This window comes from Scyliorhinus torazame, chromosome 22 (assembly GCF_047496885.1).
Source record: "Scyliorhinus torazame isolate Kashiwa2021f chromosome 22, sScyTor2.1, whole genome shotgun sequence".
Classification (NCBI taxonomy): Eukaryota; Metazoa; Chordata; class Chondrichthyes; order Carcharhiniformes; family Scyliorhinidae; genus Scyliorhinus; species Scyliorhinus torazame.
The window spans coordinates 91,980,613-91,995,439 of record NC_092728.1 but is presented as its reverse complement, the minus strand read 5'-3'; the positions used below and the strand labels follow the sequence as shown (position 1 = coordinate 91,995,439).

General features: G+C 47.5%; 2 protein-coding genes across 2 annotated transcripts in view; one reads left to right on the top strand and one right to left on the bottom strand.

Annotated features, from left to right (window-relative positions):
* The window catches only part of spaca9 (sperm acrosome associated 9), a 67,126-nt gene extending 54,898 nt beyond the window's left edge, over positions 1–12,228 (top strand). The window contains exons 5-7 of the mRNA XM_072488577.1: positions 7,218–7,406; positions 10,584–10,653; positions 11,229–12,228. Coding sequence (XP_072344678.1) covers positions 7,218–7,308 — 91 coding nt within the window. The 3' untranslated portion in view covers positions 7,309–7,406; positions 10,584–10,653; positions 11,229–12,228. The remainder of the gene's footprint in view (positions 1–7,217; positions 7,407–10,583; positions 10,654–11,228) is intronic.
* The window catches only part of LOC140399213 (carboxypeptidase M-like), a 30,628-nt gene that overhangs the window by 1,738 nt on the left and 14,063 nt on the right, over positions 1–14,827 (bottom strand). The window contains exons 6-7 of the mRNA XM_072488576.1: positions 12,222–12,374; positions 10,055–10,203 (exon numbers count right to left, since the gene is read on the bottom strand). Of these exons, the coding sequence (XP_072344677.1) occupies positions 10,055–10,203; positions 12,222–12,374 (302 nt within the window). The remainder of the gene's footprint in view (positions 1–10,054; positions 10,204–12,221; positions 12,375–14,827) is intronic.

Below are 14,827 nucleotides of genomic sequence, written 5' to 3'. Positions count from 1 at the left end.
TACAGTAACCCCCCATAACTGGATGTTGTCATGATATTCAGGTAAACATCATAGCACATACATACATACATACTGATGGACAGATCAACGGACCAATCAACACGACAGCCAATCACAGGCAAGAGCATACACAGTACAAAACAGGGAACACAACACTTCCTGGACTCTGGAGCAGGAGACAGATCAGGGCACAGAGCTCATAGCAAGCCACTCAGACATCCACCATGTGCTGAGTGCCACTACAAGATAGAATTAGGAATAGGTCCACAGATTCAAGGGTTATGATCGAACCTCAGTAAACAGTTTACCAATGTGAATAGATGTTTGAAATAAAACTGAGTTGTTGGTTTGTCTGTGTAGCAGAGTACCCAACACTTCATAGTACCAGGAGTAACTGTGGTACCTACCTACAAATCCTCCGGAATCTGCCATCCTGCGCCATGGACACCGTCAACACACCGCAGCCGCTGCAAGTCGCTGGAAACCTCGGCGTTAATTGGAAGCTGTTCAAACAGCGCTTCCAGCTCTTTCTGGAAGCCAACGAAAAGGAGAGTGCCTCGGACACCAGAAAGATCGCCATCCTCCTCACCACGGCAGGTCAACACGCCATCCATGTCTACAACTCCCTGGTGTTCGCGGAAGGTGAGGACAAGACCAAATACAAGACGGTCCTTCTCAAGCTCGACCAACACTTCAACGTCAAGGTCAATGAGAGCTTCGAGAGGTATCTCTTCAGCAGCGCCTGCAAGGTAAGGATGAGCCCTTTCAGTCATTCCTTATGCATCTCCGTATCCTCGCGCAGTCCTGTGGTTACAACACCACCTCCGATTCCATGATTCGGGACCAGATCGTTTTTGGGGTCACCTCGGGCACCCTATGCCAGCAGCTCTTAAAAATAAAAGGCCTCACCTTAGCCTCCGCAATCGAAGCCTGTGTCCTGCACGAAAACGCGACTAGCCGCTATACCCAATTTCAGGAGGCCGAATCGGCGTGGCAGGGGTCCTACGCGGCCGGATCGGTGAGGCAGGCGTCCTACGAGGCAGAACGGGTCCAGGCGATCGAGTTCCTCCCGGCCCGCGGCCCGGACAAGGGTGGCCATTTCACGTGCTTTTCGAGGCCTTCCGCGCTTGTGCGCGCCAAAAACGACGGCAACACTGAGGAGCGTGACGCGAGACGCGCTCGACGCAAGACCAAACTGCGCATGCGCGGTGGCGCAACGAACGCCATGACGTCACGACGTGCGGCAACTGTGGAGACGCACATTTAAAGCGGCAATGTCCCGCAAGAACCCGACAATGCCTCCGCTGTGGCAAGGTGGACCACTACGTTGCCTGCTGTCGAGCAGCTCAACCTGCCAATGTTCCCCAACTCCGATAACCTCGCAGGGACGTGCGGACCATTCAGCCTCCTTACTACGAGTCGTGCCCAGACAATATCCAGACCAGTGACACAGACGACCGGGACGCCTTCCGTGTTGCGGTCATTGATGGGAACCAAATGTCTCCAGCCAGGACCCACCAGCCGATGCAAGTTAACACTGTCAATCCGGGTGATGAATGGTGTGCCACCCTAACGGTCAACCAATCACCGATAACATTCCGTCTGGACACTGGCACCTCCGCCAACCTCATAGCATGGTCAGCCTTCTACGCCATGAAGGTCAGACCATCAATTCGGCCGTCCCGTTGCAAGATGGTTGACTACAACGGGAACGTTATCCCGGCTATGGTATCCTGCCAGCTCCAGGTGACACACAACACACATACGGCCACACTCTCATTCGAGATAGTCGGATCATCAAAGGACTCCCTGTTAGGCGCACAGGCATGCAAGGCTCTCCACCTCGTGCAATGAGACCACGCTCTGTCTCCAGAAGGCACCTCTGACTTCCCGGATACAGAGTTCAGGGCACAGCTCCAATCGCTCCTCGCCCACAACCAGGAGGCATTTGAGGGCATGGGAACACTGCCCTACACCTACAGAATTTGGCTCAAACTGGACGCCACCCCGGTCATTCACGCACCTCGCAGGGTCCCAGCACCACTCAAAGACCGCCTCAAGCAGCAGCTGCAGGATCTCCAGGACCAAGGGGTCCTATCCCGGGTCACGGAGCCCACGCCATGGGTCAGCTCCATGGTGTGTGTTAAGAAGCCCTCCGGCGAGCTCCGGATCTGCATTGATCCAAAAGACCTCAACAACAACATAATGAGGGAACACTACCACATACCCAAACGGGAAGAGATCACGAGTGAAATGGCCCGGGCTAAAATCTTCACAAAACTGGATGCCTCGAAGGGTTTTTGGCAGATCCATCTGGATCCGTCCAGCCGAAAGCGGTGCACCTTCAACACCCCTTTCGGCAGGTTCTGCTACAACAGAATGCCATTTGGCATCATCTCGGCATCCAAGGTCTTTCACAGGATCATGGAGCAGATGATGGAAGGCATCGAAGGGGTGCGTGTCTACGTTGACGACGTCATCATCTGGTCCACCACACCACAGGAGCACATCTATCGTCTCCAGCGCGTCTTTGCGCGCATACGCGAAAACGGCCTGCACCTCAACCGAGCCAAGTGTTCTTTCGGCCAAACCAAGCTGAAGTTCCTGGGGGACCACATTTCCCGGTCGGGTCCGTCCGGATGCAGACAAGGTGAGCGCCATTACAGCCATGCCGCAGCCGGCAGACAAGAAAGCAGTGCTACGCTTCCTAGGCATGGTCAATTTCCTGGGGAAGTTCATTCCCAACCTTGCCTTCCACACGACAGCTCTGCGCCACCTCGTCACGAAGTCCACGGAGTTCCAGTGGCTACACACACACCAGCAGGAATGGGAGGAGCTCAAACTTAAGCTCACCACAGCACCGGTATTGGCGTTTTTCGACACATCTCGTGACACTAAAATTTTGACTGATGCCAGCCAGTCCGGCATTGGGGCGGTGCTCCTACAGCAGGATAACACTGCGTCATGGGCCCCAGTCGCCTATGCCTCGCGGGCCATGACCCCCACAGAACAGCGCTACGCGCAGATCGAAAAGGAGTGCCTGAGCTTGCTAACCGGGATAGACAAGTTCCATGACTACGTGTATGGTCTCCCCCGGTTTACCGTTGAGGCTGACCACCGCCCCCTGATCAGCATCATAAATAAGGACCTGAACGAGATGACCCCTCGCCTCCAGCGCATCCTTTTTAAACTTAGGAGATATGACTTCCAACTGGTCTACACCCCGGGTAAGGACCTTATCATTGCGGATGCCCTATCTAGAGCAGTGAGCACACTGCCAGATTCGGAGGGGTTCGGCTGTCAGGTCGAGGGGCAGGTGGCTTTCACATCAGCAAATCTGCCAGCTGATGACTCCAGTCGGGCCGGTATTTGCCGAGAGACTGCGGCTGACCTCCTTCTACAACGGGTGATGCGCCACATGACAGGAGGGTGGCTCAAAGGACAGTGTCTGCAGTTCTACAATGTCCGAGATGACTTGGCCATCATTGATGATGTCCTTCTAAAGCTGAACCGGATTGTGATTCCGCACAGCATGCACAGGCTGGTCCTCGACCAACTACACAAAGGCCATCTGGGGGTCGAGAAGTGCAGACGGAGGGCCCGAGAGGTGGTATACTGGCTGGGCATCAGTGATGACATTGCCAATATGGTGCTCAACTGCCCCACCTGCCAAAGGTTTCAACCGGCGCAACCTCCTGAGACGCTTCTGCCCCATGAGCTGGTGACATCCCCCTGGGCGAAGGTGGGTGTGGACCTCTTTCACGCGCTTGGCAGGGACTATGTAATCGTCATTGACTACTTTTACAACTATCCAGAGATCATACGCCTGCACGATTTGACATCGTCCGCTGTCATAAGGGCCTGCAAAGACACCTTCACTCACCATGGCATTCCGATGACTGTCATGTCAGACAATGGGCCCTGTTTCGCCAGCCAGGAATGGTCATCGTTTGCTGCCTCGTATGGCTTCACACACGTGACGTCCAGCCCTCTGCATCCCCAGTCCAATGGAAAGGCGGAGAAGGGCGTTCACATCGTCAAGCGGCTCCTCTGCAAGGCTGCCGGATCGGATTTCTGCCTAGCCCTGCTGGCCTATCGCTCGGCCCCACTAGCCACTGGCCTCTCACCAGCCCAGCTGTTGATGGGTCGCGCCCTCAGGACCACTGTGCCTTCCATTCTGGCACCCACAACCAACCATGCTCCGGTACTACACAGAATGCAACAGCAGCGCGTTCGCCAGAAGAGGGCATATGACACACGGGCAACTGATCTTCCCGCCCTGGCCCCTGGAGACGAAGTCCGCATCCACCTACCAGAAGGTGGCTGGTCAGCACCTGCTGAAGTTCTCCGACGCGTGGCTCCCCGCTCGTTCCTGGTTCGCATGCCTGATGGATCCATTCGTAGGCACAATCGCCGGGCTCGTCGCCTACTTCCACGCTCGCTACGGGAACTTACACCGACACCGCGCCCTCCTGTTGTTCCTGATATCGACTTCGTGGAGCTGCCTGCCACCATGCCCCTTCCGTCGTCGCCCGTGGCCAGGCCCATTCCTCAGCCGGTGGTTCCAGACCCACCCTTGAGGCGGTCAACCCGAATTCGTCGCCCACCTACTAGACTGGACTTATGAGACTGTTTGTACATTGAACTCATACTACCACTGTGTTAATATATTTCTGTTCTTATCGTTACAGGAATTCGTTCTGTCGTTCAACATTTCCCCGTTCTTTGTTTATGGTACAACCTCGTTGTTATGTCGGATCGGACATCGCCCCTTGTATATAGTTTAGTCCCATGTACATGCTGTAGATATTGCACCCACACACATTTAGCTACACTCAGTACACATCTCTATTTATGACCACATGGACACATGTTCTTGTAAAAGGGAGGATGTCATGATATTCAGGTAAACATCATAGCACATACATACATGCATACTGATGGACAGATCAACGGACCAATTAACACACACACACAACACGACAGCCAATCACAGGCAAGAGCATACACAGTACAAAACAGGGAACACAACACTTCCTGGACTCTGGAGCAGGAGACAGATCAGGGCACAGAGCTCATAGCAAGCCACTCAGACATCCACCATGTGCTGAGTGCCACTACAAGATAGAATTAGGAATAGGTCCACAGATTCAAGGGTTATGATCGAACCTCAGTAACCAGTTTACCACTGTAAATAGATGTTTGAAATAAAACGGAGTTGTACCATTCGCAACCGTGCTGGTTCGTCTGTGTAGCAGAGTACCCAACACTTCAGGTGTCAAGGGGTTCACATGAGCAGCTAGGAGTGACTCCAGTTTCAGCCAGCAACCACCCCCATCCCAACCCCAATGGAGATTCCCAATGATGGCCAACTTATTCTTCATTTGAGGAAGAGAAGAAATTAATGTACAAAGATTCTGTCTCCTGTCTCCAACCTGCCATTAATATTGGCAAACAACTTCAAGAGGTCACCTGATTGGTTCATTATGGATGGGCCAAATGTAATTAGCCAATGGAAAAAAGGTGGAGAGTCGCACTTTTAGAAATATATATATATATATAGTTCTTAGATTGATTTTTGTATCTAAAAATTAAATTTTTATTATGTTAGAGGGCAGCACAGTGCGCAATGGTTAGTACAGCTGCCTCACGGCACCGAGGTCCCAGGTTCGATCCCGGCTCTGGATCATTGTCCGTGTGGAGTTTGCACATTCTCCCCATGTTTGCGTGGGTTTCGCCCCCACAACCCAAAGATGTGCAGGATAGGTGGATTGGCCACGCTAAATTGCCCCTTAATTGGAAAACATTAATTGGGTACTCTAAATTTTTTTTTTTTAAAGTATAGGTGGGACCTATACTTTTAAGGGAGGAAGACGGCTTTTTCACTATGTTTATCAATTCATGTACATTGTTTATTCGGTACTCTAAATTTTTTAAAAAACATCTTATTGGGTTATTTCCCAACGGTAGATTTTAAGTTATTAAAACATTATTGCATTTGATAATGAAAAGTGGTTGCATGCGATAATTATTGTCAAAATATAAGGAGAAAAAAACATTAAAGTGTAAGAAACCAAAGAATACATTCCAAGTGGCGGCGCAATGGTTAGCACTGTTGCCTAAGCCGCTGAGGACCCGGGTTCGATCCCGGCCCTGGGTCACTGTGGGGAGTTTGCATATTCTCCCATGTCTGCGTGGTTCTCACTCCCACAACTAAAGATGTGCAGGTTAGGTGGATTGGCCACGCTAAATTGGCCCTTAATTGGAAAAATAATAATTGAGTACTCTAAATTTTAAAAAAAACATTCCAAGTTTCAAAACAGCAAGTTAATCCTAAAGAACAGCCCAGAGTTGGGAGCAGATATTACAAAAATAGGCTTATGAGTGGGAGGTGGTGGCATAGTGGTATTGTCACTGGACTAGTAATCCGGAGACCCAGGGTCTGCTCTGGGAACCCGAGTTCAAAACCCACCACGGCAGATAATTAAATTTGAATTCAACAACAAAAAAAATCTGGAATTAAAAGTCAAATGGCTGTCATAAAAACCCATCCGGTTCACTCATGTTCTTTAGGGAAGGAAATCTGCCATCCTTACCTGGTCTGGCCTACACACAGATCCAGATCCACAGCAATATGGTTGACACTTGATGCTCTATGAAATGCACTCACGGGCAATAAATGCTGGCCCAGCCAGTGAAGCCCACATCCCATGAATGAATAATAAGAAAAGTTCCATAGTTTTCTTGATTAGAAACATATTCCAGATATTGCATTCAAATTTCTAATCTGCCCTTTCAAGCAGATGATATCCTGTGCCTGTTGCCTCCTTAGATCATCAGCTCAGTGGGCTAGACAGCTGGTTTGTGATGCAGAACAAGGCCGGCAGCGCGGGTTCAATTCCCGTACCAGCTTACCCGAACAGGCACCGGAATGTGGCGACTAGGGGCTTTTCACAGTAACTTCATACTTGTGACAATAAAAGGTTGTTAAGATCATTTGACTTAGTGCAAATAAGTCATTCAAACCTGTGGTAAAGAGCAAGACCACATGGTCTGCGGAATTTTGAACTATTATACTCGGTAAGGAGACTCACATTAAATTTGAGAGCGCTATATATATATATTGATGTACTGTGAAAAATAATGCAGGAAAAAGCTGCAATACTCAACTGAGTAATGCATGATACTTCTCATTTGCATTCTGGTTTCCTTTCTAGCCATAATCTTTCAGTCTTCGCTGGAGAGGTGGCAGAGGACAGGAGAATTGCAAAGATTTATGCCCATGTTCAAAAAAGGTTGCAAGGTTAAGCCTAGCAATTACAGAGCAATCAGTTTAACTTCGGTGGTGGGAGACTTCTGGAAACAATTATTCTGGATCGAATTAAAGAATAGTCACATGGAAAAAGGTGGGTCCGTTAGGAAGAGCCTGCATGGATTTGTTAAGAGAAAATCATGTTTCACTAACTTGCTGGAATTTTTTGAAGAGGTAGAGTCGATAAGGGTAATGCTGTTGATGCAGTGTACCTGGACTTCAAAAAGACATTCAATAGAGTGCTGCACAGCGGACTTGTGAAAAAGGTAGGGATAGTAGCAACATGGATACAAAATTGGCGGAGTAATAGAAAATAGTAATGGTCAATGGATATTTTTCGGCTGGAGGAAGGTTTGTTGTAATGTTCCCCAGGGGTCAGTATTGGGACCCTTGCTTTTCTTGATATATATTCATGATCTAGATCTTGGTGTGCAGGGTTATGAGGAGAAGGCAGGAAAATGGCACTAAATCATAATGCTCATTTGGAGAGCCAGTGCAGACCCGATGGGCCAAATTACATTCTTCCATGCCAAAACAATTCTGCGGTACTACTATGCCCTATTTCTCACTCTCCTCCCTTTCTGCTTGTTTTTAGCTGCGGGACTTTTATGGATTTGCCGTTTCTTTACTTACTCATTATTGGCTCTTAATGCTTCATACTTTTAAGGTCTTTCCATTATCTCTCATCAGCAAAACCAAACTCTAAAAGATTTAAAATGTTAGGAGGGTTCCTCTTTCTCCCTAGCTACGTCTCCTTCCCCGTCACAATTTGCAAAATGAACCAGCACATTGGTAGTTATCCAGGATACATGGAAGAGAATTTAGATGTTAGATGTGATTCTGTTTTTGGGTAGCACTTGCTGAGAAATCCTCAGTGCACCAATAGCTACACTTACAGCCAATTTAAGATAATCAGTCAAACCCATTATATGGCTCATGAAGCTTGCTAGAAGCGACATACATTCATACATTGACCTATTCTCCGAAAACATACACATTGACCCATTCTCTGAAAACAAAAGGGATATGTTCAAGCCTTGCGGCATTTTTTGAATTATCCGGCAGCTTGAGGCGCTATTAGTTTCTCGTTGCTTTCTCCATATTAATGCCTCAGCCAATCAGCACCCTTTTCTCCTGTGGTATATAAATTGTTGTGATGCTTTGAAATTTGGCATTCTTGCATTTGTCCTGACAATTATGAGATTAACCCTGTCTCTCTTTTCAGCAATTGATGCACGATCAATTGCACAATGACGAGAGTTGAATACAACTGAGGCTTTATTACCCTAAGATGTGTGGCCTCCTACAGCAGCTGGCAAAATGGCTGCAGTATGGGGAGCACACATATTTATACTCCGCCTACTGGGCGGAGCCAGCAGGCAGGGACTACCGTAGTGCAGGGCCTTACCATACATCTAATATATATATATTTTTAAAATCTCCCCCCCCCCAGGATTCCAACACCCCCTCTTCTCCCCCCCCCAGGATTCCAACACCCTCTCTTCTCTCCCCCCCCCCGCCACCCGCCGTATTCCAACACCCCCTCTTCTCTCTCCCCCCCGCCACCCCCCCAGATTCCAACACCCCCTCTCCTCTCCCCCCCAGATTCCAACACCCCCTCTTCTCCCCCCCCCCCAGGATTCCAACACCCCCTCTTCTCTCCCCCCCCGGATTCCAACACCCCCTCTTCTCCCTCCCCCAGGATTCCATCACCCCCTCCTCTCCCCCCCGCAAGGATTCCAACACCCCCTCTTCTCCCCCCCCCAAGGATTCCAACACCCCCTCTTCTCTCTCTCCCCCCCCACCCGCCCGCCGGATTCCAACACCCCCTCTTCTCCCCCCCCAAGGATTCCAACACCCCCTCTTCTCTCTCCCCCCCGTCCCCCCCCAGATTCAAACACCCCCTCTTCTCCCCCCCCCGGATTCCAACACCCCCTCTTCTCCCCCCCCAGGATTCCAACACCCCCTCTTCTCCCCCCCCCCAGGATTCCAACACCCCCTCTTCTCCCCCCCCCAAGGATTCCAACACCCCCTCTTCTCCCCCCCCAAGGATTCCAACACCCCCTCTTCTCTCTCTCCCCCCCCCACCGGATTCCAACACCCCCTCTTCTCTCCCCCCCCAGGATTCCAACACCCCCTCTTCTCTCTCTCTCCCCCCGATTCCAAAACCCTCTCCCCTCCCCCCCCATTCCAACACCCTCTCCCCTCCCCCGCCCCAGCAATCCAATGCCCTCTCTCTCTCTCTCTCTCCAAACCCCCTCCCTCCCTCCCTCCCCCTAAAAACCCAACCCGAAAATCTGCACTCTGCCCCATCTCCCGCTGAGCCACCAAACAGGAGCACACGTGCCGCGCGCTGACGTTTGGGTTTAAATGGAAACATTCCATCCCCTCCCCCAACCTCTTACCTTCCCCGTGCAACAGCGTAGCCCCGCCTCTCCCACACATCTCCTAATAGATACAACAGTGGTGATTACCACAGCAAAATGACAGTTTCATTTTATGAATGAGGACAGCTGTAAACCTTCAAGTGTGTGGATGAATTGATCTATTCTTAGCACCTTAGTCTTCCTCCATCTTGACCATTATATATATATATACCCACACACACAGCCACAAACAAAACAAATTTTATGAAGCTGTGGTTTTAAGAACCCAACGCACTGACAGGTTTCAAAATGTATATAAATTCCGAAACCCTTTTATGGTAGGAAATCCAACACAAACATCTCCCCCATGCCTTACCTCAAGAACATACTCCCCAGGTACTAGAAGCCTGTAGTATTCTCCCAGAGAATTGGTTTGGAATGGGATAAGATTACTCCTGCCAAAAATGTTTACAGTTGCTTTGGAAATAGGATTTCCCTTATCATCCAGAACTCTGCCCTTTAATCCTGGAAAATAAATGTGAAGTGAATTACCATTTATCAATTGCTCAAACCTAGTCAACTGTTGTGTAAACCTCAAGTCAAACAACTAAGCAGTTAAAGAGCCATCTCTACCTTCAGACTCTCATTTCTAAACTATAGCTTTCACATTTCTGAAACATTGAAGCGGTGGAAAAATGGGGAGAATTTTAATGCAGATGAGCAGAGTGAGGGGCTTAGTGTGAATGCACGTCAGGATGGAGGTGGATGTGCCACTGTGCACACCATCTTGAACCTGCTTCGCTCATTAAATTGCTCTTGGCATTGAGTCTATGAGCAAGGCATCACGTATCTCTGCTGCTCTTCATGGGAAACCTCCAACTAACGCCACCTTTGTTTCATTACAGGCTTCTTCCACCGGGCATTAGGGAAGAGTATTTCCTCATGGACTTTTACAGCTTCTGGTAGCAAGTCCAGGTAGGCATCATGAAAATGAGGGGCAGCTTTTGAATGTCTGCTCCCTACCCCAAACCCCATCAAGTTGGATGTTTGGGGTATCCGTTCAAATACTGGAGTTGAGATCACCTCTTGCAGATGATCATCATCATACCTGCTCACGCTAATTGGTCAGGAAACCCAGAAATGTTATGGCAATACTGTGGTTAGTTTAAAAAGGCAATGTTAGACACAGTGGACTTTCAGTTTCCCACGCTCCCCGAGAACATTGCCAAATTAAAATCCATCTACAATGTTGGTTATTAAAGAGATTTTGTAAAAAGCTAATTTTTAAAAAATCAATATAAAAAAATTATATCATCCAAACTGAACACTGGAGATTAGACATTGTAGTCGGTGATGTCATGCTTTTATCAAAATATATTTTAGTATATATAAATGATTTGGAGGAAAATGTAACTGGTCTGATTAGTAAATTTGCAGACGACACAAAGGTTGCAATATATTTCACTGCAATATATTTCAACAGGTGACAGAGTCCTCTAATAGGTTGTGATAGTTTTCAATTGTCCTAATTGAGATGCACCAATTTCCAGTTAAGGAAAAGAAAGGCAACTGGAGATCAGCATTCGTGTCTTCCGAGAGAGATTGGAGTTAAAGCGGATTGAAGGCTGGAACCACTCTGCTAAAGGTCTTTACTGATAGTTTGTGTGCTGTTCTGCCCTGGAACAAAAAAGATCTTACCATTTTTTTGTATTGGTGTGCCTTAAGCCAACTGCTAAAATGCCAAGGATGGGCTGATCAATGGCTCATGATAGGATGCTATTGATTTATATTGGATGCAACGAATTCCACACTAGTGCTTGTTGCTCCAAATTGGAGTCAGGGTAATTGAGGTAGATTTTTGTCATCACCGCCTGTATCAATGTATCATCTGTGCCCAGCAAAAAATCAGACAAGGACAATCACAAGCCCATCACTGGTTTTCTTTCTGTGGAGCGTCCATTTTATTTCCTGAATACGGCACCAACAGTTCATAGAATCCCTACAGTGTAGAGGGAGGCCATTCGGCCCATCGAGTCTGCGCCGAACATCCGAACGAGCACCTAATCCAGGCCCACACCCCTGCCTTATCCCTGTAACCCCGCAATCCCACCACACTCAATTTTAATCACTCCCCCATGGGTGGCCGTTCATTCAGCTGCCTTGCGCCCAAACTCTGGAATTCCCTCCCTAAACCTCTCTGCCTCGTCACCTTTCTCTTACGACGCTCCTTAAAACTTAACCTCTTTGACCAAGTCAACTGTCCTGAAGTGGCTCCATACCAAAAACCTTTGATTACACTTGTGAAGCCCCATGGGACATTTTGGGTTAATGGCACTATAATTAGTGCACGTCAAAGTTGTTTTCGTCCCTGAACACATCCGTGGGAAGTTAATTCACGAAACAGCGGCCACTTTGACCACAGCTTTCCACCCATTGAAGTCCGTAGATGAAAAAATTATTTTCCAATGGGAGATACTAGTGAAAGCCATATTTAGAAAACTTCCCCCACAAGCTTTAAGATGCACAGAAATGTATACATGTACCTAAATGGACTTGCTGGATAAAGAGGATGAGTGGAACTTTGTTCTGGTCCCAAAAGTGTGGCAGTTGTGCTGCAGTTGGGTACTTGCAACAAGACAGCTCTAACGTCAGCTCAAAGCACTGGCCCCACACATAATTGTAGTCTTGCATACCACCTAGTGAGAGATATTGAAAACTGTCAGACAGAAGTATCTGAAGCCTAGACATGTGCTAAATCTTCATATGAAAATATCTTTGCACAGGCATTCCACATACGCTCTGTACATATAGTCATATCTGATCCAGCTTGGCTAGCGTGTTATAAGATGTGATATCTACACGGCAACTGGTAATATTAAAACATCAAATTGACGGAGAGCTCAGAGTAATGTTTTTGGATTTAGTTGTGATTTTTTTTAACAAATGAGAGATCTTAAATTTCTCCCTTTAGATTCAATGTCTGTATCAAACACTTTCAGATCACATTTAGCACAGATACATGTTTTGGGGGTATCACCTTACACTTTCTAACTCTTCACTGTGCCAGTACTTCCATTCTTGACACTGGTTTGGGCTTTGTGTCAGATTCCTAAATTGGTGCCAAATGTTGTAGGCTTAGGAAAATTTTAGCAGAGGAAAGGTTCTTGAAATGACACAGTATTACAGCAAAGGAACAGTCCATTTAGCCCAACAGTTTTAGAACAGTGCTTATGCTCCAGGTGAGCTTCCTCCTACCTATTCCATCTCACCCTATCCGCATATCAATGTTACTCAGTGTTAACTGAATTATCAATTCACTTATAATCCTTGTACAAGTTTCAAACACCGAGTCGATAGCACATAGCTTCAAAATTGATTAGAATGTGAGAAATAGGAGCAAGAGCAGACCATTCAGCCCTTCAATCCTGCTCTCCCATTCACTGAGATCATGGCTACATCAATTTCACTTTCCTACTCTACCCCATAGCTCTTACTATATATTTGTACCCAAAAGTATATTGATTTCAGCATTGAAAGAGAAATCTGTTGTGTTGGGATGGGCTTTTCTTAATCCAGTCTTAATCTGGAGACTGGACCAATCGAATTGGAAAAGCCAGTATAGAAGGTATGTTTGTAGAATATTATCATGACAGTTTCCTGGAGCCAATATTGTAGAACCAACTAGGGTTAAAGCTATTTTGGATCTAGTATTGTGGTAATGAGGCAGGATTAATGAGTAATATCATAGTAAAAGATCCACAGGGAAATAGTGATCATAATACATTGAATTCCATGTTAAGTTTGTAAGTGACATATTCCAATTACAAACAATCACAGAATTGATACAGTGCAGAAAGGAGCCAGTGTCTGCACTGGCTCGCCAAATGAACATTTTAACTTATTGCCATTCCCTGCCTTTTCCACGTGCCCCTTCATATTCTATTCAAGTAATCATCTAATGCTCATTTGAGTACCTCGATTGAATTTGCCTCCACCATACTTCCAGGCAATGCATTTCAAACCCGAACCACTCGTTGTATGAAAACATTTTTCCCCACATCACATTTGCTTCTTTTTCTTAAATCTGTGCCCTCTCGTTCGTGATCCTTTTACAAGGGTGAACAGTTTCTCCCCCTCACGGTTTTGAACATCTCTATCAAATCGCCTCTCAGCCTTCTTCTTTCCGAGGAGAACAGTCCCAACCTCTCCAATCTATCCTCTAATGTTTCTCATCCCTGTAACCCGCAAGCCAGGTGACCCTCTTTGGCTGCGGTGTCCTTAAAGGGACAATCACCAAAATCATCACAGTTATCTTGCAAGTACAGCAAGCAATCAGGAAGACAAATAACATGTTGACCTTTATTGCAAAAGGATTGAAGTACAGGAAAATTTGATGCACCTGAAATATTGCGTGCAGATTTGGTCTCCCTGTTTAACAAAGGATATACTTACATTGGGGGTGATGCAGCAAAAGTTCACAGATTGCTCACTGGGATAATCTTATCGTCCAGTGATAAGAGGCAGAGTAAATTGGGCCAATATTATCTAGGGTTTCGAAGAAAGAGAAGTGATGTAATTTAATCACATAAGATTCTGCAGGGCGTTGACGGGGTAGATGCTGAGAGGTTGTTTCCCCTGACTGGGGAATCTGGAACACGGAGGCGCATTCTACGGTTTAGGGGTCAATCCTTTTGGACGGATATGAAGCAAAATTCCTTCACTCAGAGGGTTTTGAATCTTTGGGAATTCTCTACCCCACAGAGTGTGGATGCTCCATCACTGGCTTTATTTAAGGTTGGGAAGGACAGATTTTTGGTCTCTGAGAAACCTAAGTGATATGGGGAGTGGGTGAGAAAGTGGAGTTGGCCCAAACTCAGCCACAATCATAATGAATGGCCATATTGAATATGGCCCGTATTGTCTACACCTGTTCCTATGTCTTGTGTTCTTGGATACACTCATATGCCACACCTTTCTGGGCTGCAGACTTCCTAAGATTCGCAACTATGAGTGAAGGTGTTCCTTCTCAGCTCCGTCCTAAATGGCTGATGTCTTATCCTGAGGCTGTGACTTCCTAGTTCTAGACCCCCCCCCCCCCCCCCCCCCCCCCGCCCCCCCCCACCGCCAGGAGAAACAGAAACAGGCTTTC